Source organism: Dromiciops gliroides, chromosome 3 (genome assembly GCF_019393635.1).
Source record: "Dromiciops gliroides isolate mDroGli1 chromosome 3, mDroGli1.pri, whole genome shotgun sequence".
Classification (NCBI taxonomy): Eukaryota; Metazoa; Chordata; class Mammalia; order Microbiotheria; family Microbiotheriidae; genus Dromiciops; species Dromiciops gliroides.
Window position 1 is genome coordinate 626,378,774 of NC_057863.1, and position 26,587 is coordinate 626,405,360.

The 26,587-nt window shown below is 43.2% G+C and overlaps 1 protein-coding gene across 3 annotated transcripts; it reads left to right on the forward strand.

Annotated features, from left to right (window-relative positions):
- On the forward strand, positions 1–24,659 carry LOC122745371 (solute carrier family 2, facilitated glucose transporter member 5-like). Of its 3 annotated transcripts, none has more exons than XM_043990615.1 (12): positions 1–228; positions 10,181–10,318; positions 11,296–11,456; positions 12,779–12,903; positions 13,436–13,588; positions 14,777–14,902; positions 15,651–15,838; positions 16,129–16,239; positions 18,148–18,249; positions 19,101–19,176; positions 19,966–20,093; positions 22,116–24,659. In XM_043990615.1, the coding sequence occupies exons 1-12, from the start codon at positions 196–198 to the stop codon at positions 22,314–22,316; spliced, it is 1,542 nt and encodes a 513-aa protein (XP_043846550.1). In that variant the 5' UTR covers positions 1–195; the 3' UTR covers positions 22,317–24,659. The 3 variants fall into 3 exon arrangements, with proteins under 3 accessions (XP_043846550.1, XP_043846551.1, XP_043846552.1); XM_043990616.1 differs by having other exon boundaries at positions 10,220–10,318; positions 22,116–24,658; XM_043990617.1 differs by lacking the exon at positions 1–228 and adding an exon at positions 8,824–8,836.
- Positions 24,660–26,587: the final 1,928 nt, after the last annotated feature.

Genomic DNA, 26,587 nt, shown 5'->3' on the forward strand with positions numbered 1-26,587 from the left:
TTCAAGAATGAGTGAGAGGAAGGCAGGCCTACAGGGATCTCAGAGGGTTATGCAGGCCGGGGCTGGGCTATAAAAATACCATTGGCTGTTCCCTAGCACGTCCAAAGTGCAGCCCACATGTCTTGCCTTTCCATCCACTACACTGGTTACTCTGCTTAAAAGGGAGCCAGAAGTGTGCAACTCTCAAGAGGAACGATGGAAGATTCTAGGCAAACCAAGACCCAAGGGGTAAGTCTTCCAGGCTGGGCAGGGGTCCAAGGCAAGGCAGACTCTTAAGTGATGAACAAACCTAAGTAGGAATGCTGAGGGGGGTGCAGAGAAAGGTGGGCAAAGAAATTGGGAAGAATTTCTCCAGGGGAAAGAGAGGGATACCCTAGATGGATTGATTCACTGATAGAAGCTGTTGCAGCTCAGTGCTATAGAAGGAACCCCTGTCCATATGACATATCTTTGGCTACCTGGCCCCCTTACAGATGCAAGAATGTAAGCTCCTTGAGGACAGGGTCTATTGGTTTTCCAGAGCCTAGCACAGTGTAGATACTTCCTATAATTGAACTGAATTGAATTCTATCTCCAGCCTAGCTTTATTAAGGGCCAGAAAAAGGGACTAGGGAGAGAAAGGGAAGAAGGAAGCTGGAACTATCATGCAGGGAAAGGGCTAAAAATAATAGGACTAATAATAATAACAACTGATACTTAGAGGTCATTTGAGGTTTGCCAAGTACGTTCTCTTGCTCTGAATATATATGTATGTATGCATGTATGACTTGATTCTACCCTCACAGCAAGCTTTCCAAGTAGGTACTACATGTGTCATCCCCATTTTACAGATGAGGAAACTGAGATTCACATAGGTCGAGTGACTTGCCCAGTGTCTGAAGCAGGCTTCAAAACTTAGGTCTTCCTGACTTGAAGGTCAGCACTCCATTCCACTTCATTGCCTTTCATGTGAAGACGAAAGGGTTAAATTTGTCCTTAGTTCTGTATACAGATGAGACCCTTGAGAGATGGGTCCATAAGCCAGAAAATGTTGGTAATATTTGTTGTGGGGTTTTTTTTTAATATTTGGGAGGTTTTATTATTATTTATTATTCTTCTACTTTTAAACTAATCAGAGCTTTGCAAGCTGTGTGTGTGTGTGTGTGTGTGTGTGTGTGTGTGTGTGTATACACACACAGAGCTTTCAATTACTATTCTTTTTTCAGTTTCTGTCTTATCTCTGGCAAATAGTAAATAGTCCTTAGGAGATCAGAACTTTTTGACAGCTAAGTGATCTCTTAAATAGTGATAATTAAATTAGTACTTAAATATAGTAGTAATAATATATTTAAATATAGTTATAATTTAACTATTTAAATGTAGTGTTATAATAATAATCATACTAAATATTTATTTATAAAGTGCTTTCTTCCAGTGTGACTCTAGGAGGTAGATAATCCTATTATTATTTATTATTATTATGAAGCTATTTGCCAGATAGAGAAACCAAGTCCCAGCGGGACTTCATCTGTAGAAAGGATATCCTAGTACTTTCTGTGTCCTGCTCCCCAGGTGACCCAAATGAGATAATATAACCAAAGTGTTTTGTAAACACTAAATGCCAGCTACTACCACTACCACTCCTCTTTTTTTGTTTGTTTGTTTTTTTTTAGTGAGGCAATTGGGGTTAAGTTACTTGCCCAGGGTCACACAGCTAGTAAGTGTTAAGTGTCTAAGGCTGGATTTGAACCCAGGTACTCCTGACTCCAGGGCTGGTGCTCTATCCACTGTGCCACCTAGCCGCCCTGTACTACCACTCCTCTTAACCTCTCTGGACCCCAGTCTCCTCTTCTGTAAAATGAGGGAGCTGGGCTGGGTGTCCAAGACTCCTCAAGCTCTAACCCTGTGATTCAGTTCAGCAGACATGGATGCATTGCCAGCCACGTGCATGGCCTCGTGCCAGGAACTAAAGCTCAGTGCCAGTTGATCCCCAGGTCAGGGGATTCCCTTTGCCTGATAAAGGGGTTCAATGGGTCCTCATGGTCTCATCTTTAATGTTGCCACATTACTATGATAGCCTTGACCTTCCTCATCCGTCCAAGGGTAGAGCTTTTGAGGAGGCGGAACAGATACCTGGTGCGGCTTTGGGGAAGAAATAAAAACAAAGCCATGGGAATTGTCTACTCATTCAAAGAATCTAGGAAATCATTAGATCTGAAGGGAAGGTGGCTACCCCCTCCTTCCCCCCAGGGTGCCAAGTCCTCTTCAGGGTTGGCACGGGGCAGCCTGTTTGCCACACCCATGGGCATAGGATCACAGGGGCAGGGGATCCTAGAACTAGGGCTAGAAGGGACCTTAGAAGCCAGTCAGTCCTACCTACTCATTTCTTATTTTCAAAAATTCCGGGGCGGCTAGGTGGCGCAATGGATAAAGCACCAGCCCTGGATTCAGGAGTACCTGAGTTCAAATCTGGCCTCAGACGCTTGACACTTATCAGCTGTGTGACCCTGGGCAAGTCACTTAACCCCAATTGCCTCAGCCCCCCCAAAAAAATTCCAAATTGTATCCCTTCCTCCCTCCCCCTCTACCTTGAGATGATAAGCAATCAGACATGTTATACATGTGCAATTATGTAAGAAATTCCACATTAGTCATTTTGTACAAGAAGACTTAAAAGGAAAAAAAAAGAAAGTGAGAAATATCATGTTTCAGTCTGTGTTCAATCAATATCAGTTCTTTCTCTGGAGGCAGATAGTATGCTTCATTAGTCCTTTAGGATTGTCTTGGATCATTGTATTATTGAGAATAGCTAAGTCATTCACAGTTGTCCATTGTACAATATTGTTATTTTGTACAACCTTCTTCTGGTTCTGTTCACTTCATTTTGCATCAGTTCTTGTAAGTCTTTCCAGGTTTTTCTGAAATCATCCTGCTTGTCATTTCTTATAACACAATATCTCATCATAGTCATATACCACAGCTTGTTTAGCCATTCCCCAATTGATGGGCATCCCTTTGATTTCCAATTCTTAGCCACCACAAAAAGAGCTGCTATAAATATTTTTGTACAAATGGGTCCTTTTTCCTTTTTAATCCCCTCATTTCAAGGATGAGGAAACTGAAGCATAGGGAAGTGCAGAAACCTGTCCAAGGTCAAACAGCTAATCAGTGGTAGAGTTGGAATCTGAATCCTGGTCTTCCAGGCTCCCAGCTCCAGGCAAAATTAGATGTTTGTCTTCTTCTGCTCCTGTTCCACCTGCTGTGGCTCCTGCTGCCTGTTCTCTTATCTCATAGTGCCCAGAACTATACTTCAGCCCACCCCTACCCCCCATCCAAGACTGCTTAAGACCCATCTCCAATCTTTCCATAAATTTTCCCTGTAGTTCCCAAATTGGTCTCTCAGCTTCAAGTCTTTCCCCTTTCTAATCATCCTTCACAAAGCCGCTAACCCTAAAGGCAAGTCTGACCCTACTACTCTCTACTCAAATTCTAGTGGCTACCTCTAATATCAACTAGAAACTCCTTTTTGTTATTTTAGACTCTACAACTTGGATCTATCTTCCATTAACATATATATTACATGTTATCCCTCTCCATACGCTATACTATTCAGCCATAATGGTCTTCTTGAAGTCCTTCACACACACACACACACACACACACACACACACACACACACACACTTCCATTTGCCATCTCCCAGCCTTTGCATTGGCTGTGCTCCATGCCTGGCGTTCTCTCCATTCTTTACCTCTGCCTCTGAAGATCTTTACTTTCCTACAAAGCTCAGTTCAAGTGCACCTAACAAGAAGCCCTTGGGTATATGCAATACATATTTACATATGTGATTATTACCTCTGCTAGTGGAGCTAGGGAACAGTTTCACTCAGTCTCTGTACTCTCACTACCTAGCTCAAGGCCTGAAACTCCTCTATAAAGGTGCTAATAATTGCTAAAACGCGGTTACCCTTCACCAAGATCATTTGCATTACAATAGCACTCTGGTAGGGGGGGAAAGTGGCAGCCCAAGGGATGAATCTCTAACAATGGCAATGCAGGCGAGGGAGTCTTCCCACTTTACACTGCTTATGAGGCCAGCCCCATTTGTGGACACTCTCCACAGGGTCTCGGTCTAAGGCAGTCCGGAGACCAGAAACAAAAAAGGAGAATTACAAAACATTTGATTCCCAGTTACCTATCTTAGAGCCCCAAATGAGGAGGGCAGAGCATGCTGGAACTGAGATAGGAAGTGGAATTCCATTTAAGGTAGGGATACGTGAGGGGAAGAAATGTGTAATCAGCCTGGAAATAGTGGTTAGAGCCAGATTAGAAAGGACTTTAAATGCCACACAGAGTAGTTTATATTTCTTCCTAGAGGCAAAGAGGGAACATGAAGTTTCCTGAGCAAGGGAGGGACATGCCCAACCCTGTACTTTAGGAATATCTATTTGGCAGCTCTGTGGAAGACAAGTTGGGAGAGGAGAGACTGGATGTTGGGAGACCAGTGGAGGGACCACTTGCAGGCAAGAAGTGATGGAACCTGAATTAGTATAGATGTGGTGTAAGTGGAGAGAAGGAGACAGACGTGGAGGTAGAATTGACAGGACTTGGCAAGTATAGATATGGTGGCAAATGAGAGTAGAGAATCCAAGCTGACTCCTAGGCTGCAAACTTAGGTGACTGTGAGAATGGTGGTGGCTTCAGCAGCAAAAGGAAAATTGGAAAGAATAGGTTTAGGAATAAAGTCCTGTGTTTAATCTGTTGGGTTTGTGATGCCTATGGATCTCCTGGTGGAATTGGCCAATAGACCATTAGAATGTAACTCTGGAGCTTGGAAGAAAGGTGAGAGCTGTGTAGATTTGGGAGTCATCTGCAAGGTGACTTAAATCCATGGGAGCCAATGAGATCACCAAATGAGAGAATGCAGATAGAGAAGAGCCAGGACAGAGCCTTGGTAGACACCCACAATCAGGGCGTGAAACATGAATGTCCACTGGCTGTTGCCCATCAGATCACCAGTGGAGGTCTGTTTTTCCACTCCTGATTCAGAAGAGATAGTGTGGAAGAAAGAAAAGCCCTTTTGGTTTTTGTTGGGGGGTTTTTTGGTGAGTCAATTGGGGTTAAGTGACTTGCCCAAGGTCACACAGCTAGTAAGTGTCAAGTGTCTGAGGCCAGATTTGAACTCAGGTCCTCCTGACTCCAGGGCTGGTGCTCTATCCACTGTGCCACCTAGCTGCCCCTCCCTTTTTTTTTTTTTATCCCCTCTGGACACAGCTTTAAGCAGATTGTTTGGGGCAAATCATTCCCTGTTTGCTTACCTTCTTTTTCTGTGCTATTTAAACTATTATAAAAACTCCGTGACTGTCCACTTGGACTTGCTTGCTTATTGGATGCACGGATCAAGAGGAGAGAGTAGCTTAAGGCCCCTGGGGGACAGCATGAGAGAGGCCAGAAGTCTTCTAGCTCCAAGAGATGTTAGTCTCTGACGTTTGCTGCCTGAGTGACCCTGAGCATGTTACTGAACTCTGGGTCTCAGTGTACTCGTCTGTAAAATGGCCCACCTCTACGATCCCTTTCACCTCTGAATCTATGATCCAATGAAAATAAACTCTTTCTTGTGGCTCTGAACTCCCACTCAGCTCTGCTAAGGTGGGGGGGGGGGGAGGGAGTCTTTCTCTATAAGAGTTCTGGTTTCTTCTCAACTCATTCTCCTCCACACCTTAAATGATCAAGAAAGCCCAGGTTGATTGCCATCATTTTTATATATAACAGCTTAAATAGCACTCCGAAATAGAAACTGAAAGAAGGAATCAGAAGTTGCCCCAAACTTGAAGCTGCATCTTAAGAGGGGAAAATGGACTTTTCTCCCTTCTGCTCCTGTGAATGGGGTGGGGTGACGGGGGTGGAAAGAGAGAGGAGGAGAGAGAGAGGGAAGGAGAGGGAGAGGGAGAGGAATAGAGGGCAAGAGAGTGAGAGAGAAGAAACAGGAAATAAAGGACTAACTGACCAATGGGACCAGTAGCTTCTCCTCCCCTGTGAATGGGGGTAGGAGTAAAGGAAGATGTTGTTAGCTGAGCTGGGGGGCATTCCCTGGTGCCTCCTGGCTTGTGATTTCATCTGTTCTGCTCCTTTCCTCCATCTTGGGCTCTATGTCTGTTTGAGCCCACCAGGTAGCTGGTGGTCAGTGGCCATCCTTTTAGAGCCGTCTTCCTGCTTGGAGTCCTAGATGTGGACCCAGCTGGGGCTTCCTCTGGACTCCCACTCTCTCCATCATGGCTCTTAATCTCTCAGTTCCCCAGGAAAACTAATAGGATAAGATGCTGATCTTCAGCCCTTCACCCCCAACTGCCTGTTAGACTTCTGGAATGCAATGTTTCATTTTAAACTCAACACATCCCAAAACGGAACTCATTTCTCTTTTCCCTTAAACCCTCCCCTCCCCCTCCCACCTTCTATAGAGGACAATATCCTCCCAGTCCCTCAGACTCATCCTGGAATTTCTCTCTGTCTGTCTCTCCCCCTGCTATCTCCCCACATCCCATCTGTTACCATGACCTGTCGATTTCACCTCTGCAGCGTCCCTCAAATATGCACCTTTCTCTCCTCTGACACTGCCACCCCTTCAATGCAGACCCTCATCACCTCACACCTGGGTTATTATAATTGCCAGCTGGTGAATCTGCCTGCCTCAAGTCTCTCCTCTACTCAAGCTATTAAAGTGATTTATCACCCCCTTTCTTCCTCAATAAATTCTAGTGGCTCCCTATTACCTAGATGATCAAATACAAAATTTGGTGTTTGGTATTTAAAGCTCACCATATGCCCACCCCCAACCTTTTCAATTTTTTTTTTTATGCCTTACACACCCCTTGCTCTTTCCCCTAACACTCTTCTGTCTAATGAGTCTCCTCTGCTGTCATTAAAAAACAAAACAAAACTCTGTTTTCTCTGGCTGTTCCCCACACCTGGTAAATTCTCCTTCCTTATCATTGCCTCCCAGCTTCCCTGGCTTCCTTGAAATCCCAGAGATTCTAACGTCTCCGCTTTGCCTGCATACAGCTGTTTTCGTATGCACTTGTTCTCCTGTTTCCTTCATTACAGCATGAACTCAAGGACAGAGACTTGTCTTTCTTTTTTTATCCCCAGCACTTAGCACATTTCCTGACATATATTAGTTTATTGGCTGACTGACCATGGTTGTTAGAGGAAGTCCCCTATATCAATTAAATCACAGATGTGCACTGATAATTATTATTGTAGACAGCTAGGTGGTGCAGTGTATGGCATCCTGGAGTTGGAATCAGGAAAACCTGAATTTGAATCCCACCTCAGGTCCTTTAACTAGCTCTATGTGACCCTGGATAAGTCATTCAATCTGTCAGAGCCTCAGTTTTCTTAAGTGTAAAATGGGAATAACAGTAGCACCTACCTCCCAGGGGTGTTATGATAGTATGAGCTAATGGGAGAGAAATCTTAGGGCACTGTGTCCATTCTAACTGTTTTCATTATTATTGGATTGGGTCTAATTTCTCCCTCTGCTGAGAACAGCTTTTCTCCAGCAGAATCCTCCTATTGTCTTCAGCATTTGTTGTTAATTTGATTATTCATCCAGATGAAAGCTGGCTCGACCTGCTTGAATGAATGTGCTTTCTCTCCTTAGTAGGATCCCCACCCCCATCCCCATTCCTGCTCCACGGGGTCCTTCAGGGTCAAGAGCAAGGTTAATTTGCATTTCTAGCTGTCTTTCTCTTCTCTCTTTGTGCCTTCACCTTCTTCCTAGAGCTTCGAGGGGGTCATGAAGTAGGGTGAGGGTGCAAGGCCCCCCGGGACAGAGAATGATTTTATTTTGTTTCAGTTATTAACTCCTGACTGACTGCTCATGTACAAGTGGGAACACACACTCACGTATACACAGGCACACACACACACCAAGCACATATATGCACACCATACAATACATATATACCCCTTATCTTCCCCACATAAAAACACATATCACATACTCATCCAACACACACAGCTGTACACACATAATATAAACCACACACACATAAACACACTATGGAGACTTTTATCAGAACTGCTACTCCCTTCATAATCTATATGAAGTGAACCCCCTCCCATAACTCCTTTTTATTTTTTCCATATCCTGTAATAATAATTGCTAATATTTATAAAGCACTTTAAAGTTTCAAAAGTGCTTTATCACATTTTATTATCACATTTGATCCTCACAACCAACCTGAGAGGTAGTCTCTTATTATCCCCACTTTATAGATGAGGAAACTGAGGAAGACAGAGATTAAGAGACTGGCCCAAGGTCATACAGATAAGTGTCTGCATATACTTATGTGGATACAATTTTTCTTGTCATTGAATGTAAGCCCCTTGAAGGCAGGGACTGTTTCCTTTATGTCTTCATATCCCCTCACACCTAGCACAGAGCCCTAGCACACAGTAAGAGCTTAATTAATGCTTGTTGATTCTCCTCAGATCTGGTGATCATTCATTCATTCAACAAGCATTTATGGCACAACTGCTGACTCTTCTGTTTTACCAGAGATAGGGATAAGAAAGAGATCATTGTGTTAAAGGAATGTCCGCTCTTGCATGTCAGCACTTTCTCTGCTACTGTCTTGGGGACTTGCCCAGGATTATACACCTAATAAACCAGGATTGCAACCTGGGGCTTCCCAGCTCTGAGACCGGTTCTCTACCCATTATGCCACACTGTCTCTATCAGAAAGACATTATGCTTAACAGTAATAACAACTGAAAAGAGTATTGTACTTTGAATTTTTACTAGCACCTGTTATGGATGGCCTCATTTGAGGATGACAACAACTTTGTAAAGAAGGTATTTTATTACCCTTCTTTTGCTGATGGGGAAATTGAGACTAAGGAGAAGTGACTTGTCCAAGGTCACTCAGCTAGAAACTGCCAGGGGAGAATTTGAACCCCAGGCTTCTTTCCTTGAAAGCCCAGCATCATACCTGACCTCACTGCCTCTCTGAGATGTTGAGCTTATCTTTGAAGATAGGCAAGTAGGGCTCTTCAGAGAGATAACAGGCAATGATAGTAACATCTCAGATCCCCTCTTCAAATTAAAGGCACATGAGATGGGTTTAGAGGTGGGCCCTAGGGTCTTATTTTGGACGAATGAATACTTCTGTCTAGTGTTGAAGGCATTATAAATGAGAATCCAGTTTCTCCATCAGCTGAGTGACAACCATACCCCAGATGGTGTTTACTTTAGAAATCCTCAAGCAAGGTCTTACATGAAATACACAACACATGCTTCCCCCCGAGATGATTGTTTGTGCTTTCTCTCTAGAGGGGCAACAGAAGAAAGAACCAAGAATTTGGACTTGAAACCTGAATTTAAAAATTACCTCTCTGCCTGCCTGCTGTCTTCACCCTCAAAGTTGCTTCCCTCTAAGACTCAGTTTCCATATTGGTAGAAGGGAAATACTCTTAATAGTTGCTTTGCAAACCAAAGCATCCCTTAGAATTCTAGATCTAAAACTGGAAGATACCTTAGCTGTCCCCCTCATCTTGCAGGTGAGGCAACTGAGGACCAGGGAAATTAAGTGACTTTCATAAGCTCAAATTGCAAGGATCATAGATTTAGCCCTGGAAGGGGCCTTGGACACCATGAAATCCAACCCCCTCCCTTTACAGGTCAGGAAACTGAGGCCCAGAGAGGCTAAGTGACTTAAACATCAGAAATGGAATGTGAACCCAGGTTGACTCCAAATCATGTGCTCTTTCTGCCACACCATACAATCTAAATATTTTTTTTTAATTCACTTTTTCCAAACCAGGAATCCTAACCACTAGACCTCATGGGAAGCTATACACCACACGATCTAATGGAAGACCAATGACAGGATTATTTATCAATTTCCTTTTTCCTTTTTGTTAACCTTCAGGAGCCTATGTGCTCTAGATTTAAATCTGGGGGCATTGACTGCAAGCAGAGATTTAACTGACTCTAAGGGCAACAATTGGCATAAGTAAGTGACTGGCACAGGGTAGGTGCCTAATAAGTGCTCACTGATTGATTTGCTTAATTGAAGGTGGGAAATTAAAAGGAACTAATAGGATTCATATCATACTCTCTTGTTCTTGGGATTCCTTTAAACCTTTCTCCAAGGTAGCAAAACTCCCAGATGCACCAATGACTTTTCTTACTTCCCAGTCCCTGCTCCCTGAATCTAAGATGCCATCTCCCCCACAGAGGTTCACGCTGATACTGGGGCTGGTGACACTAGTGGCCGCATTTGGATCATCTTTCCAGTATGGATACAATGTCTCAGTCGTCAACTCTCCCTCTGAGGTAGGTTGTGCTGTGAAGGGAAATGAATTGGGTGATTCTTTCATTAATATGTCCTGAAGATCTCCTATGTATAAAGTTCCATGCTTGCCTCTAAGGGGAGGCATAAAATATGAAAGGCTTGGGAGGGTTCCCTGCGCTCAAAGAACCTGTAATCCACATGACATCTTCAAGAATCTCTCCACATGTTTGGGGGCATTTGACTTGCTCAGTTTGACCACAGAAGCCAAAACAAGGTGCAGTGGGTGGAAGGCAGATTTGGACCCCATGATATGAAAACCTTCCTAGCAATTGGAGTCATCCCAAAGTAAGATGGGCCACCTCTGAAGTTAATGGATTACCCTCCATTGGAGGTCCTTTAGAGGAAAGCCAAAGGACCACTTGTTGGATTTCCTGTAGAGAAGATCCCCATTGAGATCTGGGTTGGACTAGGTTCCTTCCAGCCCTGAGCTTTTGTCAGCCTATGATAACATCCTTTCCCTCTACTCAGTCTTGCTGGTGTTTGTGTCTGAGAACTGAAGAGGGATGGGATGAGCTAGGTGCTTAATAGCTCCAATTACTTTTCTTGTTGGCCCAACCCAGAACCCCAGAGTTGCAAGTGATCACAGGGGTCATTTAGTCCATACTGCAGTGACAATCTCCCCTGCCCTATTCTCAACAAGTGGTCATCCAGCCTCTGCATGAAGACCCTTAGTGAGGGAGAGCCCTGTCCCTAGTCAGCCATTCCACATTTGGACAGCTCCTCCTATTGTATTAGCAAGGTTTTCCTGCCATCAAGCTGAAACTGGATACTCTCTCCACAGTTCCCACCCATTACTTTTAGTTCTTTCCTCTAAGCCCCAGCGAACAATCCCTGTCCCCCTTCCATGCTCTTCAACCGCTCTTCAGATTCTTGAAAACTGTTCACACGCCTCTTCCTTCTGTAAATTTCCTCTTCTCTGGGTAAAGCCAAATTCTTTCTTTCTTTTTTATGTTTTCAGATCATGCAAAGATTTTACAACCAAACCTACTATGAGAGGAATTCGGTATATATGAGTGATACAGTCGTGACCCTGCTGTGGTCTGTCACTGTGTCCATGTTTCCTCTGGGAGGCTTAATTGGGTCACTCATGGTTGCCCCGATGGTAAATAAATGTGGCAGGTAAGTGAGAAAAGCTCTCCAACCCTCAGGAATCCATCAACAGACTTTGGCAGAACTTTGAACATTTAGGATGATAACTTTAGCCTGTAACCTTGAACAGAGTGGCATAGTGGATAGATTGCTGGATCTGAAGTTAGGGAACAGCCTGATTCAAATCTTACTTGCCCAGGGTCACACAGCTAGTAAGTGTGTGTTAAGTGTCTGAGGCCGGATTTGAACTCAGGTACTCCTGACTCCAGGGCCGGTGCTCTATCCACTGCACCACCTAGCTGCCCCCAAATCTTACTTTTGACACAACCTCCACGACCATAGACAAATCATTTAGGCTCAGCTTTCTCTTCAGTGAAATGAAGATAACAATAATGATGAGCCCAAAAGTCTACCAAATGCTTATCTCATTTGGTTCTCCTGACCACCCTGGGAGGTGGGAGGTACCATTATTATTCCCATTTTTACAGATGAGGAAACTGAGGCAAACAGGAGGGGAAACGACTTGCCCAAGATTACACAGCTAACAAGTGTCTGAGACTGGATTTGAACTCAGGTCTTCCTGAATCCAGGTCCAGGGCCCTATCCACTGAGCCACCTAGCTACCTCTCATTGATAATAGCAACTATCTCACAGTATTGCCATGAGTTTTAATGAGCTGATTTATTTAAAGTGCTCTATAAACATTAATAAGAACTGATATACAAAAATATACATGATATATCAGTGAATATTAGAATTTAAAATGAGTGTTCATGGTATTTGGAATGAAAACAGAACTCAGAACAAAATCATAGAATTAGTCAGAAGGGACCTCATTGAATCCCCCACTTCAATAATCATACTTAGGATTTATATAGTGCAAAGCACTTTACAATTATAATTCCCTTTGATCTACACAACAAATCTGGGGTGTAGGTGCTATGGTTATCCCCATTTTATAGCTGATTGAGGTTAAATGACTTGTCCAGGGTCACATGGCTAGTAAGAGTCTGAGGCTGGATTGGAGTTCAGCAAGTCCAGCCATATCCCCATGGGCCTGATCACTGGTTATCCAGCTTTTTCCTGGAAGACTTCTAGTGAAGTCTGTGTGGGCCATAAAAACCAGAGTTCAACCCCCTCATTTTATAGACAAAGGTAACTGAGGCTCAGGCATGTTCAATAACTTTCCCTTCGGGTTTTAGGCATCATTTGAACTCAGGTCTTCCTGACTCCAGGTCAAATATTCTATAAGCACTGTGCTCTACTAGAGGCTCCAAGTAGTTACTGCATGTTTGTTTTCTCAAGAGAAGGGACTTCATTCATTTTTATTTTTATTTTTATTTTCTCTGTAGAAAGGGGACCTTGCTGATCAACAACATATTTTCCATTGTTCCTGCAATTTTGATGGGATGCAGCAAAGAGGCCAGGTCCTTTGAGATAATCATCTTTGCCCGAATTGTGGTGGGAATATGTGCAGGTAAACATGAGGATGGGGTATTGTTATGGCCAGACTTACTAGGAAGGCAATAGTAACAGACACTCACTAAGTGTTTTAAAGTTTATCCAATGTTTTCCACATATTAGCTCATTTGAACCTCAATGAACTACAGATATTGCTTCCATTTCACAGATGGAGAAACTGAGGCTCTAAGAAGTTAAGTAATAACCTGCCCTAAGTCACACAGATAGTAAAGATCAAAGGCAGGATTGGAATGTGAAGAGAAGATGCCATTCTGGAGGCAACAACTTCTGCCTCTGAAATTCCCTATCTATTTCTGATCCTCCAGAACTATAAACCCATGTTTCCAATCAAGTCAACTACATTGAAAGGTTTTCTTTAAATATTCACACATTAACCCATTTCCTATGTTCTCTTTTCTTGTAGCTTTGAGAAAACAGAGGGTTGGGCTTATGTAAATGCTGAGATGGGAGAGATGTACATGGATAGGCAGTGCTCCCCCCAACAAGACTAATGTATCCTAATTTAATTTTTATTTTATCCATATCAGGTCTGTCCTCCAATGTGGTCCCCATGTACTTGGGAGAGTTGGCCCCCAGAAACCTGAGAGGGGCCATTGGTGTGGTACCTCAGCTATTCATTACTGTTGGAATCCTTGTAGCCCAGATCTTTGGTCTTCGGAGCATTTTAGCAACTGAAAAGGGTAAGACTGTGTTAAACTGTTAAAAGTTAGGAAGTTATTCCTTCTCTCACCAGGCATTGAGAAGTATGGAGAGGAGAGAAGATATTAGCAGTTGTGGGGCTGGTCTCCTCCAGAGGTTGAAAGTCTTGAAGGAAACTAGAGAGTATATTCCAAGCCAATGCAAAGGCACACATTTTGAAAGTGAGATGTTGTTGGTGTTTGCCCCTTCTTTTTTTGTGTGAGGCAATTGGGGTTAAGTGACTTGCCCAGGGACACACAGCCAGTAGTGTTAAGTGTCTAAGGCTGGATTCTAACTCAGGTACTCCTGAATCCAGGGCTGGTGCTTCGCCACTGTGCCACCTAGCTGCCCCTCCCTGTCCTTCATTCTTGAAGTGGACCATGACATCAGGGTGATGTCATGACTTGCATTGAATTGGATTTGTTTTTGTTTTTGTTTTTGTTTTTTTGGTGAGGCAATCGGGGTTAAGTGACTTGCCCAGGGTCACACAGCTAGCAAGTGTTATGTGTCTGAGGTTGGATTTGAACTCAGGTCCTCCTGAATCCAGGGCCAGTGCTCTATCCACTGTGCCACCTAGCTGCCCCTCACTGAATTGGATTTAAGTGAGGGAAGTCTGTACAAGGTCACCAACCTCACATTCTTCTCCTATTTGGATCCAGTGGCAAGAATATATCAGGACAACTGGAGATAGCCCTAGATGGTTGTTTTTTTTTCTTTTGGTTTTTGGTTTTTTTTTTGCGGGTCAATGTACAAGTGACTTGCTCAGGGTCACACAGCTAGTGTCAAGTGTCCGAGGCTGGTTTTGAACTCAGGTCCTCCTGACTCCAGGGCCAGTACTCTATCCATTGCGCCACCTAGCTGCCCCCAGCCCCAGATGTTTTTAAGGCAATTGGGGTTAAGTGACTTGCCTAGGGTCACACAGCCAGTAAATGTCTGAAGTGAGATTTGAACTCAGGTCCTCCCAATGTCAGGGCTCGTGCTCTATCCACTTCTGCCACCTAGCTGCCCCAAGGTGGGATGTCATGTGTAAGGAACAGCAAGTTGGATAGTTTGGCTGAATTGTAGAGTGAAGAAGTCTTAAAATGCAGTTTGGGGAAGGTTGTAATGGGCTGAGAAGAATCAGTGGGGCAGTTGGTCTTGATCTCTGAGGTCACTTCCAGCTCTGACTGTGCTCCTGTGATCCCTGTTAGGATGGCCAATTCTCCTCGGGTTGACTGGGATCCCTGCAGCTTTGCAGCTGATGTTGCTGCCCTTCTTCCCAGAGAGTCCCCGGTACACCTTGATTCAGAAAGGAGATGAAGAAGGAGCCCGAAATGGTAAGGCTTCCATGGAATATGTCAGGAATGAATACAGGATGCTTTGGGGCTAAGGAGCATTATTGGATTCTGGAGTTCCTTCCAGATCTTACCCTCAGGGATGTGGTTGGTCTTCTCAGTCAAGAGGACAGTTCATGGTTATGAGAAGAGCAGATTTAGTTGAAACTCTCAAGGAGAGGGAGAGTTATATGTTCTCTGATATGTTGCATTGCTCTGAACAGAGGGAGGACACAGCAAAATAGATCAATATATCCAAAAAATCTGAAAAAAATATAATTATCCGCCCCCATCAACTCTCACCTCTTCAAAGAAGTGGGTGGAGATGTCCCCTTATTAATAGTCTCTTCTTGGGGATCAAGCTGGTTCTTTGTAATTTTGCAAGATGCATCTTCAATTGGTTTATGGTAGTTGTGATTTCCATTTAGATTATAGTTGCACATGATGTTTTCTTGGCCCTGCATCAGTTCATGTAGCTCTTTCCATGCTTCTCTGTATCAATCTCTTTTCTTAGACTACAGTAATATTCTGTTACATCCGTGGACCACAATGTGTTTAGCCATCCCCCTGGGTGATGGGCACCTTCTTTGTTTCCAGTTTATAAATGCTTTTATTCATATTTTGGTCTATATGAGGCCTGTCTTTTCATCAATCACCTCTTTGGGCAATATGCCTAGCGACAGAATCTCTGGGTCAGAATATGTCATTTTATTTGCATAATTCCAAAGGGTTTTCCTGTTCTCTCATTCAGCTTTAAAGAAACTGAGAAACTCTGATAATATTGAGGCTGAGATAGAGGAGATCCGTATGGAGGATGAGATGGAGAAGGCCGCTGGCAAAGTGTCTGTGCTGAAACTCTTTACCACCAAGTCTCTCAGGTGGCAGCTCATTTCCATTATCATCTTAATGGCTGGCCAACAACTCTCAGGAGTCAATGCGGTAGGTAAAGTCATGAAAGGAAGAGCTCCGAGCCCGGGAGGGAATTAGGAATTATTAGTTCTCTATAGGAAGCAACATGGAGGAAAATTCTAAGGCCCACAAGGGAATGAGGGATCAATGTGTGGGGAAATTCCAAGGTAAACATTCCTTTGGAGGAAGAGACATACCCTGAAATACATTAGGTGTTCAGAGTCAGTATCTTTGAGTGCCTCAGTTGCCAGCAGTGTCACCCCTTCCTTTGCTCTCTTTGCTTTGGCCCCCTCTAACATCTCCTGGGCTGTGATTTCTAGATATACTACTATGCAGACGAGATCTACAGGGGAGCTGGAGTGACTGAAAACGATGTCCAGTATGTCACAGTGGGGACAGGTGCAGTCAATGTGGTGATGACCTTCTCAGCTGTACGTATATTTTATGTCCCCATGACCTTTCTTTCCATTCTGAAGTCAGCATCTTTGTTTTTTGTTTGTTTGTTTGTTTTATTTTTTTTTTCTGAGGCAATGCCCAGGGTCACACAGCTAGTAAGTGTCAAGTGTCTGAGGCTGGATTTGAACTCAGGTCCTCCTGAAGACAGGGCCGGTACTCTATCCACTGCACCACCTAGCTGGGTGGCACAGTGGGTAGAATGCTAGCATGGGAGACAAGAAGACTCATCTTCCTAAGTTCAAATATGACCTCAGACACTTAATAGCTGTGTAACCTTGGGCAAGTCACTTCACTCTGTTTGCTTCACTTTCCTCCTCTGTAAAATGAACTGAAAAGGAAAAGAAGGAAATGAGGTGATGTACTAGGTCTCTTGACTGATGACCTCTAGGTCAATTCTAGGTTCTCTGGCTCTGCAGAGCCCATTCTTACCTTTGTTCTCTAGGAATGGTTAATCAGTCAGTCAACAAACATTTATTGAATTTACCGAAACTCTTTGGCAGGCATTATTCTGGGCACTGAGGATCCAAATCAAAAAGCCCTCAAGGAGGGCATTGTATCAGTAGAGACAACATGTCTGCCTACATCAGCATGTGTAAAATTGGTATATATAAGATAGATACAAAGTACTTATCACTGAGCCTGGTACTAGGGAGATAAAAATAACAATGTAAGAGTCCTTGCCCTCAGGGAGATTATATTCCATCATGGGAGACAACATGAACATATACACTCAGCCAATTCTTGCCAATCACTTGCTGGGTTCATTGTTTCTCTGAAGCTGAATCTAGTAAAAAAAAAAAATAAGCATTTATTAAGCACCTACTATGTGTCAGTCACTGTACTAAGTTCTGGGGATACAAAGAAAGACAAATACAGTCCCTACCCCCTGCCCTCAAAGAGCTGACATTCTACTGGGGAAAATAACATGTAGGTAACTTTGTCCACATAAGATATATATATATATATATATGGTGTAAGTGGAAGATAAACTGAAGACTGTAAATGGTCTCAGCACCCATTAAATTCAATGACTTCTAAATGTTTGGGTCTGGACAAAGCCCCAGTTGATCAGCCCTAGTTATAGTTTGGTCCAAGGTTAGCCAGGCATCTGGAAAGAGGACACCTTCAATTCACCTAGCCCCATGGCAGTTGGCAGCCAAGTCATGGTGAAGAAGCCCCTGTTAGTGGCTTAAAAAAGTAATCATTGGCTAGCAGGCCTGAGGTTTCTAGTTTTCAGGATTCCAATGCCCAGTAGAGATGGGAAGATTCTGAATCACATTGGTCAAACTGTTATCTTGTTCTTGGGATCTAGGCAGATGGTCTTTCCTTTGGAGACTTGGACTCTCTCAGCCAGGCTGGAAATGTAGCATCCACCCATAGGCCTGATGCCATTGCTGGTTGGCCTGGAAGCTTTAGCCTGCTCTGTCTCTGACTTGGGCTGATTTGCCCTTCATTAGGCAGCCTCTTATCCTCCCATTCTCCTTTTGGGGCCAGATTCAGAGTGAACAGCCTATCAGCTTTAGTCCTCCTACATACAGCTCAGAACTCCTGAGCTCAAGCAATCCAGCAGCCTCAGCCCTCCCAGTAGCAGGGACTGCAGGCATGCAGCACCACACAGCCTCCCTCTTGTTCCTCCAGTGGCCATGTTTCCTGGGCCTGCCTTCAGAGTCTCTTGGCTCCTCTTCCCAATGTGAAAGAGGCATGAGTGTCAGGTGGGTGTGTCACTTCCTGGGTTGCTGTTACATCCCTGCTGGGACTGAACCTGCCACTGACCTGTAGACTCTGAGGCCTGGAACAGCCCAGGGCTGACCCCAGGGCTGACCCCAGGGGTGTCCCAGCTTCTTGACCATGACCCTCCTCACTTCTGCTTCCTTCTCCTTCAGGTATTCATTGTGGAGCTCTTAGGGAGGAAGATGCTCATCTTGATTGGCTTCAGTATCTGCTGCTTGGCCTGCATCGTGTTAACAGCAGCCCTTTCACTCCAGGTAGGGAATCACAAGGCCCTGGGGTTTTTTAAGAGTCTAAGCCTTGTAGAATGGAGCAAAGACACTAATCTCTGCCCAGAAAAAGTGTCACTCTTGTTTCCCTCCTTCCTTCCCCTTTTCCCATCCTCCTGTATGACCTTGGTCAAGGCCTCAGTTTGTTCATCTGTAAAATTAAGGGATTGGGCTTGGTAACCTCTGTGATCCTTCAAGTTCTAAGCCTATGAAAATCTCTAAGCCTCAATTTCCTCATTTGTAAAAATGTTCTCAAGCCCCTCCTAACTCTGATATTCTGTATTTTAACAGTTCTCTCAGTTGTGACAGTCTGAGTTTTAAGTGCCCTCCCAGTCCTGCCTTGTAAGGACCCTCCCTATTCTAAATATACTAGTCCCAAGACATCCCAAAAGAGGGGGCCTATGGAGAGTTGAGTCCAGTGGACTCTTCTTATACCATCATCTCTATTGAAAATTATCTATAATCCATCCAGATCCTACCATAGCACAGGCAGTAAGACTAATCCTCTAAGCAGGAAAAAGACAGATTACTCATTTTTATATTCTTTTTGTGTGTGTGTGAGGCAATTGGGGTTAAGTGACTTGCCCAGGGTCACACAGCCAGTAAGTGTTAAGTGTCTGAGGCCGGATTTGAACTCAGGTACTCCTGACTCCAGGGCCTGTGCTCTATCCACTGTGCCATCTAGCTGCCCCAGATTACTCATTTTTATAAAAACTAATATAGAATTTTAGGTTTCCCTTAGAGGACCCCTTTCATCCCCCTTCCCCCCTCCCTAACCCTGGCCAATATCTGGATGCCTCTGTTCTTCCATATAACTGACGGTGATTTTTCTCCCATAGAATTCAGTGGCTGGGATGCCTTATGTCAGCATTACTTGTGTTATCTCCTATGTTGTGGGTCATGCACTTGGGCCTAGTAAGTATCCATTTGTGATATCATTCCTTCTCCCCACCTCCCCCCCAGTCAAGTTAACTCACTGAATTTTTTTTAATCTAACTTCTACTCCAGTCGTAGAAACTTCTGCAGTAAGCCCACTGAGGAGTTAAAAAGGGATCTGTTGAATACATTATAGAGGGTCCCATTGTGAATGTGATGGAGAAGCCCATTGAGAATACTGCAGAGGGAACCAATGAGGACATTACAGAGAGCCTCTGATCTTCTCTGGACAGTAATGGTCAACACTGGGTTGACATCTTGACCTAATAAGAGTGCTTCAGGTTCAAATACCCCCTCCAACACTTATAGCTATGTGACCAGGGCAAGTTGCCTCATCCATCGCCCCACCTGTCCCAATTTTCTCACTTGTACAACAGGTATAAATAATACCCACAGCACCTGATAGGGTTGTTCTAAAAGTCAAATGAGATAATGTATGGAAAGTGCAGTATAGTTATCATTTTTTTCTCCTCATTCGAACTCCTTCCTATCTCACAGTGATGAAATGCAGAATGATTGTACTAAATTGATGATAAGCCCACCAGGGAATTTTGACATAGCTGATATGTTTTATTAGGTTTGAAGTTGTTCATTTGGCTGCCATCTTCTATAATACCCAGCCCTTTAAAAAATTATCTTCAAGGAAAAAATTTGCTCTGACTCACCTGGAGAGGGCTTTTCCCAAACTGTCCCAGTGTTCTAGAAGCTTCCCCATCCTCTGACATTCCCAACATTCTGTTCTCACTCATTCATTCTTTCCTTTCCAAGGTCCCATTCCTTCGCTGATTATCACTGAAATCTTCCTGCAGTCCTCCCGGCCCTCTGCATTCATGGTCGGAGGCACTGTCCACTGGCTGTCCAACTTCACTGTGGGGTTGATCTTTCCTTTCATTCAGGTAAGAGGGAAACTGATCCCTAGGTTGACAAAAACTCCAAGGGGTAAAACTCAGCTACCTTGCATATCGCACAGCAATCAGGATCAAATAAGCACTTAAAGAAATGAGAGTGGATGGACTGGGGCTCTCCTCGTTGTGGACACCCACTCTCTCCCCTTAACGGATCCCACTCTTGCTTTGTCATCTTTTATAACTTTTGTCCAAGTCCAGAACCATAACTCAGGTGGGGGTGACTAGAACTTTGTCCCAGGACAGTGGACTTTGAAGTACAGATGGCTCTTGGGAGCCTTTAGCAGTATAGAAACAAATGACCTTATTTCCTAATGAAGACAAATGCCTGGAACCTTCTCCTTCCTCATTTCCATGTCCTGGCTTCCTTGGATTCCTTCAAGTCCCAGCTAAAATTCCACCTTCTACAGGAACCTTTTTCTAATTTTTCCCTTAATTCTAGTGCCTTCCCTTTGAAATTATCTCATTTATCCTGTGCATGCCTTGTTTGTATGTAGTTGTTTGCCTGTTGTCTCCTCCCAGCTGCCATTAGATTGTGAGCTCCTTTGAGAATAGGGACTGTATTTGCCTTTCTTTGTACCCCCCAGAGTCTTGCAATCAATCAAGAAACATTTAGTGAGTGCCTACTTTTGCTACTAAGCACTTGGTATGCAAAAGATATTCCTGCCCTCAAGGAAATTACCATCCAATGGAGGTGACAACAAGCAAACAAATCTATATCGAGCATGCAATATCAGGATAAATAGGAAATAATTAAAAGTGGGAAAGTCCTTTTTTGGGGGTGGGGCAGGCTTCCTGGAGAAGGTAGGATTTTAGTTGAAACTTACAGGAAGCCAGAGACATCAGTAGTTGAAGGAGGAGGGAAAGTAATCCTGGCATGGCAGAGTTATAGTGTCTTATTCCTGGAACAGCAGTAAGACAGGGTCACTGGATTGACCATGTAGGGGGGATTAAAGTTGAAGAAAAATGGAAAGGTAGGTGGGAGCTAGATTATAGACTTTACTAAACACAGTATTTTGTATTTGCTCCTAAAGACAATAGGAAGCCACTGGAGTGATCTAAGGCTGAGACTTGGCTAGACATAATCAGTGATATGATAGGGGGGGTTAGGAATTCGAGAATTCAGTTTGGAGGTGAATTGGTTCACCAAAGAGTCAAGATGGGGAAAAGAGGAGAGAGTAGCTAGTGCCTGGGAGACAATTGAGGGGTCATGGGATTGGAGGTAATGGTGTGGGTGAAGTATAGGTTTCTGGAGGGAAGGCAGAGGAAGAAGCAAAAACCCCAACAGATTATGGTCAGATAAGGGGATTTCAAAATTCTCAAACATATGGAGGTGGTACATTTGCAGGTAATAACAAGATCAAAGTTATGACCATCTTTCTGTGGCTGAGATGGGGTGGAGAAATAGCTCATGGGAGGTGGTGAGTAAGTTGAGGAACTGAAGGGTCAGAATATTTGAGAGAGAAGTCTCCTCATGAGGGCAGGAGTTGGGGAAGAGAGGAAAATTGCTAGCCAGTTCTCCAACCCCTTGAAGGGAGGAAGGGGGAGTCTGCAGACAACAGCTACCAGGATTTTGATTTGGTGGTAGATAGGAATAAGGTGAACCTAAAAAGGATTACTGAGAGGTTACTTAATGATGGAAGAACATGAAGAAGCTGGAAGAGGCAATGGGGGAGCAAGGTGTATTCTACCTCTCTTCTTCAACCAGTGAGTTGAGGGGAATGAGTGGAAGCGTAGCCAGTATAGAAAAGGGTGGTCAGAGAGCCTGTGTCATAAAGAGAAAGCCAGGTTTTTCAGTAAGAGCTAGTAGATGGCAGGAGGGGGAAAGGAACAGATATAAGATGAAGGGAAATTTATTGCTTATGGAACAAGAATTCTAGAGGGCACTGTAGAAGCACCTGAGGACTCAGATGGAAAGGGGGTGTGGATGATCATCTATAGGACTTCAGAGCCACTGGGACTCTAACCAAGTGCTTTAATAAATGCTTGCTGACTTGACGTCTATCTCCACAGGAGGGTCTCGGTGCCTACAGCTTCATCATCTTTGCTGTGATATGTCTCCTTACCGCAATTTATACATTCTTCATCGTCCCAGAGACCAAGGCTAAGACATTTATGGAAATCAACCAGATTTTTGCCAAGATTAATAAAGTGCCAGAAATTCAGCCAGAGAAACAGGAACTGCAGGATTTCAAGCCTTCTGTTGCTCTGTAGGAGTCCCTGGCCTACACCAGCTTGCCTCTTTCACTTTTCCAGCTCAGAATTGGGCCTTTCCAGAAGCAGAGATGGGTCCTGTACTCTACAGACTGTGGCTCAAGACTCCAGACTCCTGGCAAACTGGGAATATCTCTTGAACTCTTTCTATGGGACAGGACTCACAGCTGCTCTTCAGCCCAGGTTGAGCAACAGCTCCTTTGTGACTTTTTATCATATGAACTTTTTTAAAAAAAATTTTGGTGAGGCAATTGGGGTTAAGTGACTTGCCCAGGGTCACACAGCTAGTAAGTGTCAAGTGTCTGAGGCTGGATTTGAACTCAGGTCCTCCTGAATCCAGGGCCAGTGCTCTATCCACTGCACCACCTAGCTGACCCCATATGAACTTTTATACTGAAAACAACCACCATGGAGAGATGATAGGAGTAAAGTTTGGGGACCTTCAGGGGCCTGTGGGTCACCCTGATACAATCAGTTTCTTCCTACCATTTTCTGCCCTGGGAATATCATTCTTAGAAAATGTCATGTTAGAAACACAAACACACCAAGACAAATAGATGGTTGTGGATAGTTTGGCTAAGTGGGAGTGTAGAGAAAGGCTCAAGTTCCCATTCTAACCTTAATCCAAAATGTTATTTGGTAAGGAGAACTCTGATTGTTTCTATGTACTCATTAAAGCAGACTCGATCATTTTCCATTGAAAACAGGCTGTTTCCTGGTAAATGGTAATTGGTTACACTAATATTCCAATGTTCTGTGATCTCATTGATTCTGGAGTGTCCCACTTACCCCTGCTACCCTACCAGGGAAGATTCATCTTGTGCGATTCTCATTTGTGTCCTCCTGATGGTTTACCACCAGAGCTCCACCCAATGTATTGATTACCTTCCCATTATATTGACATCAGTCTGGCCTTTCATTTCCTGAATGAGTGAGAGGGAAGCAGATCTATAGGGATCTCAGAGGGTTACACAGGCTGGAGCTAGGCTATAAAGATACCATTAACTGTTCCTTGCATGACCAAAGTGCAATCCGCATGTCTTCCTTCCCTTTCTATCCACTATACTGATTACTCTGCTTAAAAGGGAGCCAGAAGTGTTACACTCCTAGAGGAACTATGGGGAACCCTCAGAACACCTCAGAAGGGGTAAGTCTTTCAGACTGGGCAGAGGCCTAAGGCAAGGGAACTCTTAGATGACTAACAAACTTGAGCAGGAATGGGGGGAAAGTGGACAAAGAAAATAAGAATTTCTCCAGGGGAAAGGGAGGGATACCATAAATGGATTCACTGGTAGATGCTGTTGGAGCTCAGGTATGTGAAAGGAAACTCAGAAGAGGCCCAACCCCCCATCCTTGCTCAAAAGACACGTGGAAGATAGATGGTACCCTACAGATATAAGAATGTAAGCTCTCTGAGGGCAAGACATGTTGGTTTTTTTAGCTTTGTATTCCCATAGCCTGGCACAGGCAGAATTGAACTGAATTGAATTCCATCCCTAGCCTGGACTTATTTGGGGATCAGAATAGATTGGAAAAAGGGCTGGGGGAAAAATGGAAGATGGGAGAAGAGTGGAAGATGGAATTGGTTTAAAATGATCACACAGAAAAAGGGTTAAAAATAATGGCGCTAATACTTTAGAGGTCATCTGAGATTTGCCAAGTGTTTTATATATGTGATGCTATACTATCCTCATAAAAACCTTTCCAGGTGTAGGTACTACAGATGAGGAAACTGAGGCTCAGATAAGTTAAGTGACTCACCCAATGTCTTTTTCTTAGCCAGTGCCAGTACCACTTTAAAAAAATACTAGACTGCCTTCCTTCACATTTTTCAAATTGATTCCCTTAATATTCTTCCAGATCAGTTTTATAATTTCCTAACTCTATAAAATAATTCTTTGGTAGTTGTATTGACATGATACTGAATAAATAAATAAATTTAGATAGAATTGTCATTTTATCTTATTGACTTGGCCTACCAACAGGCAATTAATATTTCTCTAATTGTTTAGATCTATCTTTGTGTGAAAAATGTTTTGTAATTGTGTTCATGTAGTTTTCTGTGTTCGTCTTGGTAGGTAGAAACCTAAGTATTCTATACTTACTGTCTGTAATTATTTTAAATTAAATTTCTCTTTCTCTATCTTCCTGCTGGATTTCATTAGTAATATATAGAAATCCTAATGATTTATGTGGGGTTTATTTTATATACTGCAACTCTGCCAACATTATTCATTGTTTAACTAGTTTTTTATCTGCAAAAAGTGATCATTTCATTTCCTTGAGGTCTATTTTTTTTTAAGTGAGGTAATTGGGGTTGAGTGACTTGCCCAGGGTCACACAGCTAGTAAGTGTTAAGTGTCTGAGGCTGGATTTGAACTCAGGTACTCCTGACTCCAGGGCCGGTGCTCTATCCACTGCTTCACCTAGCTGCCCCTTGAGGTCTATTCTTATTCCTTCAATTTCTTTTTCTCTTCTAGCATTTCTTGTATGATAATGAATAATAATGGTGATGATGGACACCCTTGTTTCACCTCTGATCTTATTGGGAAGGATTCTAGTTCATCCCCATTACAGAAAATGCTTGCTCTTAGTTTTGGATAATACTTATCATTTTTTGAGAAAAGCTCCATTTATTCCTATGCTTCCTAGCATTTTTAATAGGAATGAGTGTTGTATTTTAACAAAAGTTGTTTTTTGCATTTTTTGACATAATCATTTTCCATTTTTTTTTTTAAGATAGGCAATTGGGGTTAAGTGACTTGCCCAGGGTCACACAGCTAGTAAGTGTTAAGTGTCTGAGGCTGGACTGAACTCAGGTACTCCTGAATCCAGGGCCGGTGCTCTATCCACTGCGCCATCTAGCTGCCCCAGCATCCACATTCTTAAAGGAAAAGTTAGATGAGTTACAGCAGGAACTAGGCATTAAAATAACTTGTTTCAGTTAATAACTCCTGACTGCTTGTGTGAATGTGGGAGCACATGTGCACGCACACACACCACATGGATACATATATATATATACACATCACACATACCACACCATACATATATACACACCACCTTCTGCATATATATATATATATATATATATATATATATATATACACATACATACATACACACACACCATCCATCCACACAGACATGGGAGACTTTTCTTATCACAATTGCCTCTCCCTCCCTAATCTATATGAAGTCTTTTCTTCCTCCCTCCCTAAACTCTCTTATTTTGTCCATATTCTGTAATAATAGCTAATATTTATATGTAGCCCTTTAAAGCTTCGAAAGTGCTTTACAAATATTGCATTTGATCCTCACAACCATCCTGGGAGGAAGGTGCTCTTATCCTCACTTTACAGATGAGGAAACTGAGGCAGTCAGAGGTTAAAAGCTTGGTTCAGGGTCACACAGATACTAAATGCCTGCATATACTTAATGTAGACACATTCTCTTGTCATTGAATATAAACTCTTTGAAGGCAGGGACTGGTTTCCTTTTTGTTTGTGTATCACCAACATCTAGCACAGAGTTCTGGCACATGGTAGAAGCTTTAATAAATGCTTGTTGATTCTCCTTAGATGTGGTGAGATCATTTCATTCATTCAACAGGCATTTATCATACAGTTGCTATGTTCACATCAGGCACAATGCTTGGACATGGAAATTCGGAGATTCCAACATGAAAATCACAACTCAACCTGCCCCAGTGAGAGAAATTTGCTATAAGAGGAAAGAGTGGGGACATGATTATAACAGCATCAATACTGATCATCCAGGCTTGGGCCCCAAGGGCACAGAATAATTTAGCACTAGGATAACAGGATTAAGAATGCTCAGGTGCATTTCATTTCAGGTAAGAATAGCATAAGCTGCCAAGTATGTGTCAGGATACCACAGCCAGGCTCAGAATTGTCAGGTGGGAAAATTTCTTGTACAAGAAACTGAGTCAAGAGAGTTCTACTTTAGCCTTTCCCAGGTTGCCCTCCCAAGTTTTTTTGCCCAGGGACAGATATTCACTGGCTAAAGATCACAGGCGTCAATCTCATTGAGATTCTGGCATTTTTCATGAGCTCAAGGACACAACAAACCTGAAAATGAAGCTCAAAAAAAAAATTCAAGGTCCCAAAAGGTTTCACCTCAAACAGCAAAGTTTCACTAATCATTGTAGGGCTGGACACAACTCTTATCGACATTCTCAAATGGCTGCAATACATTAGTTAGCAAATAAAAGACATTGAGCTTTTTTTTTAAAAAATCTATCTATTTTA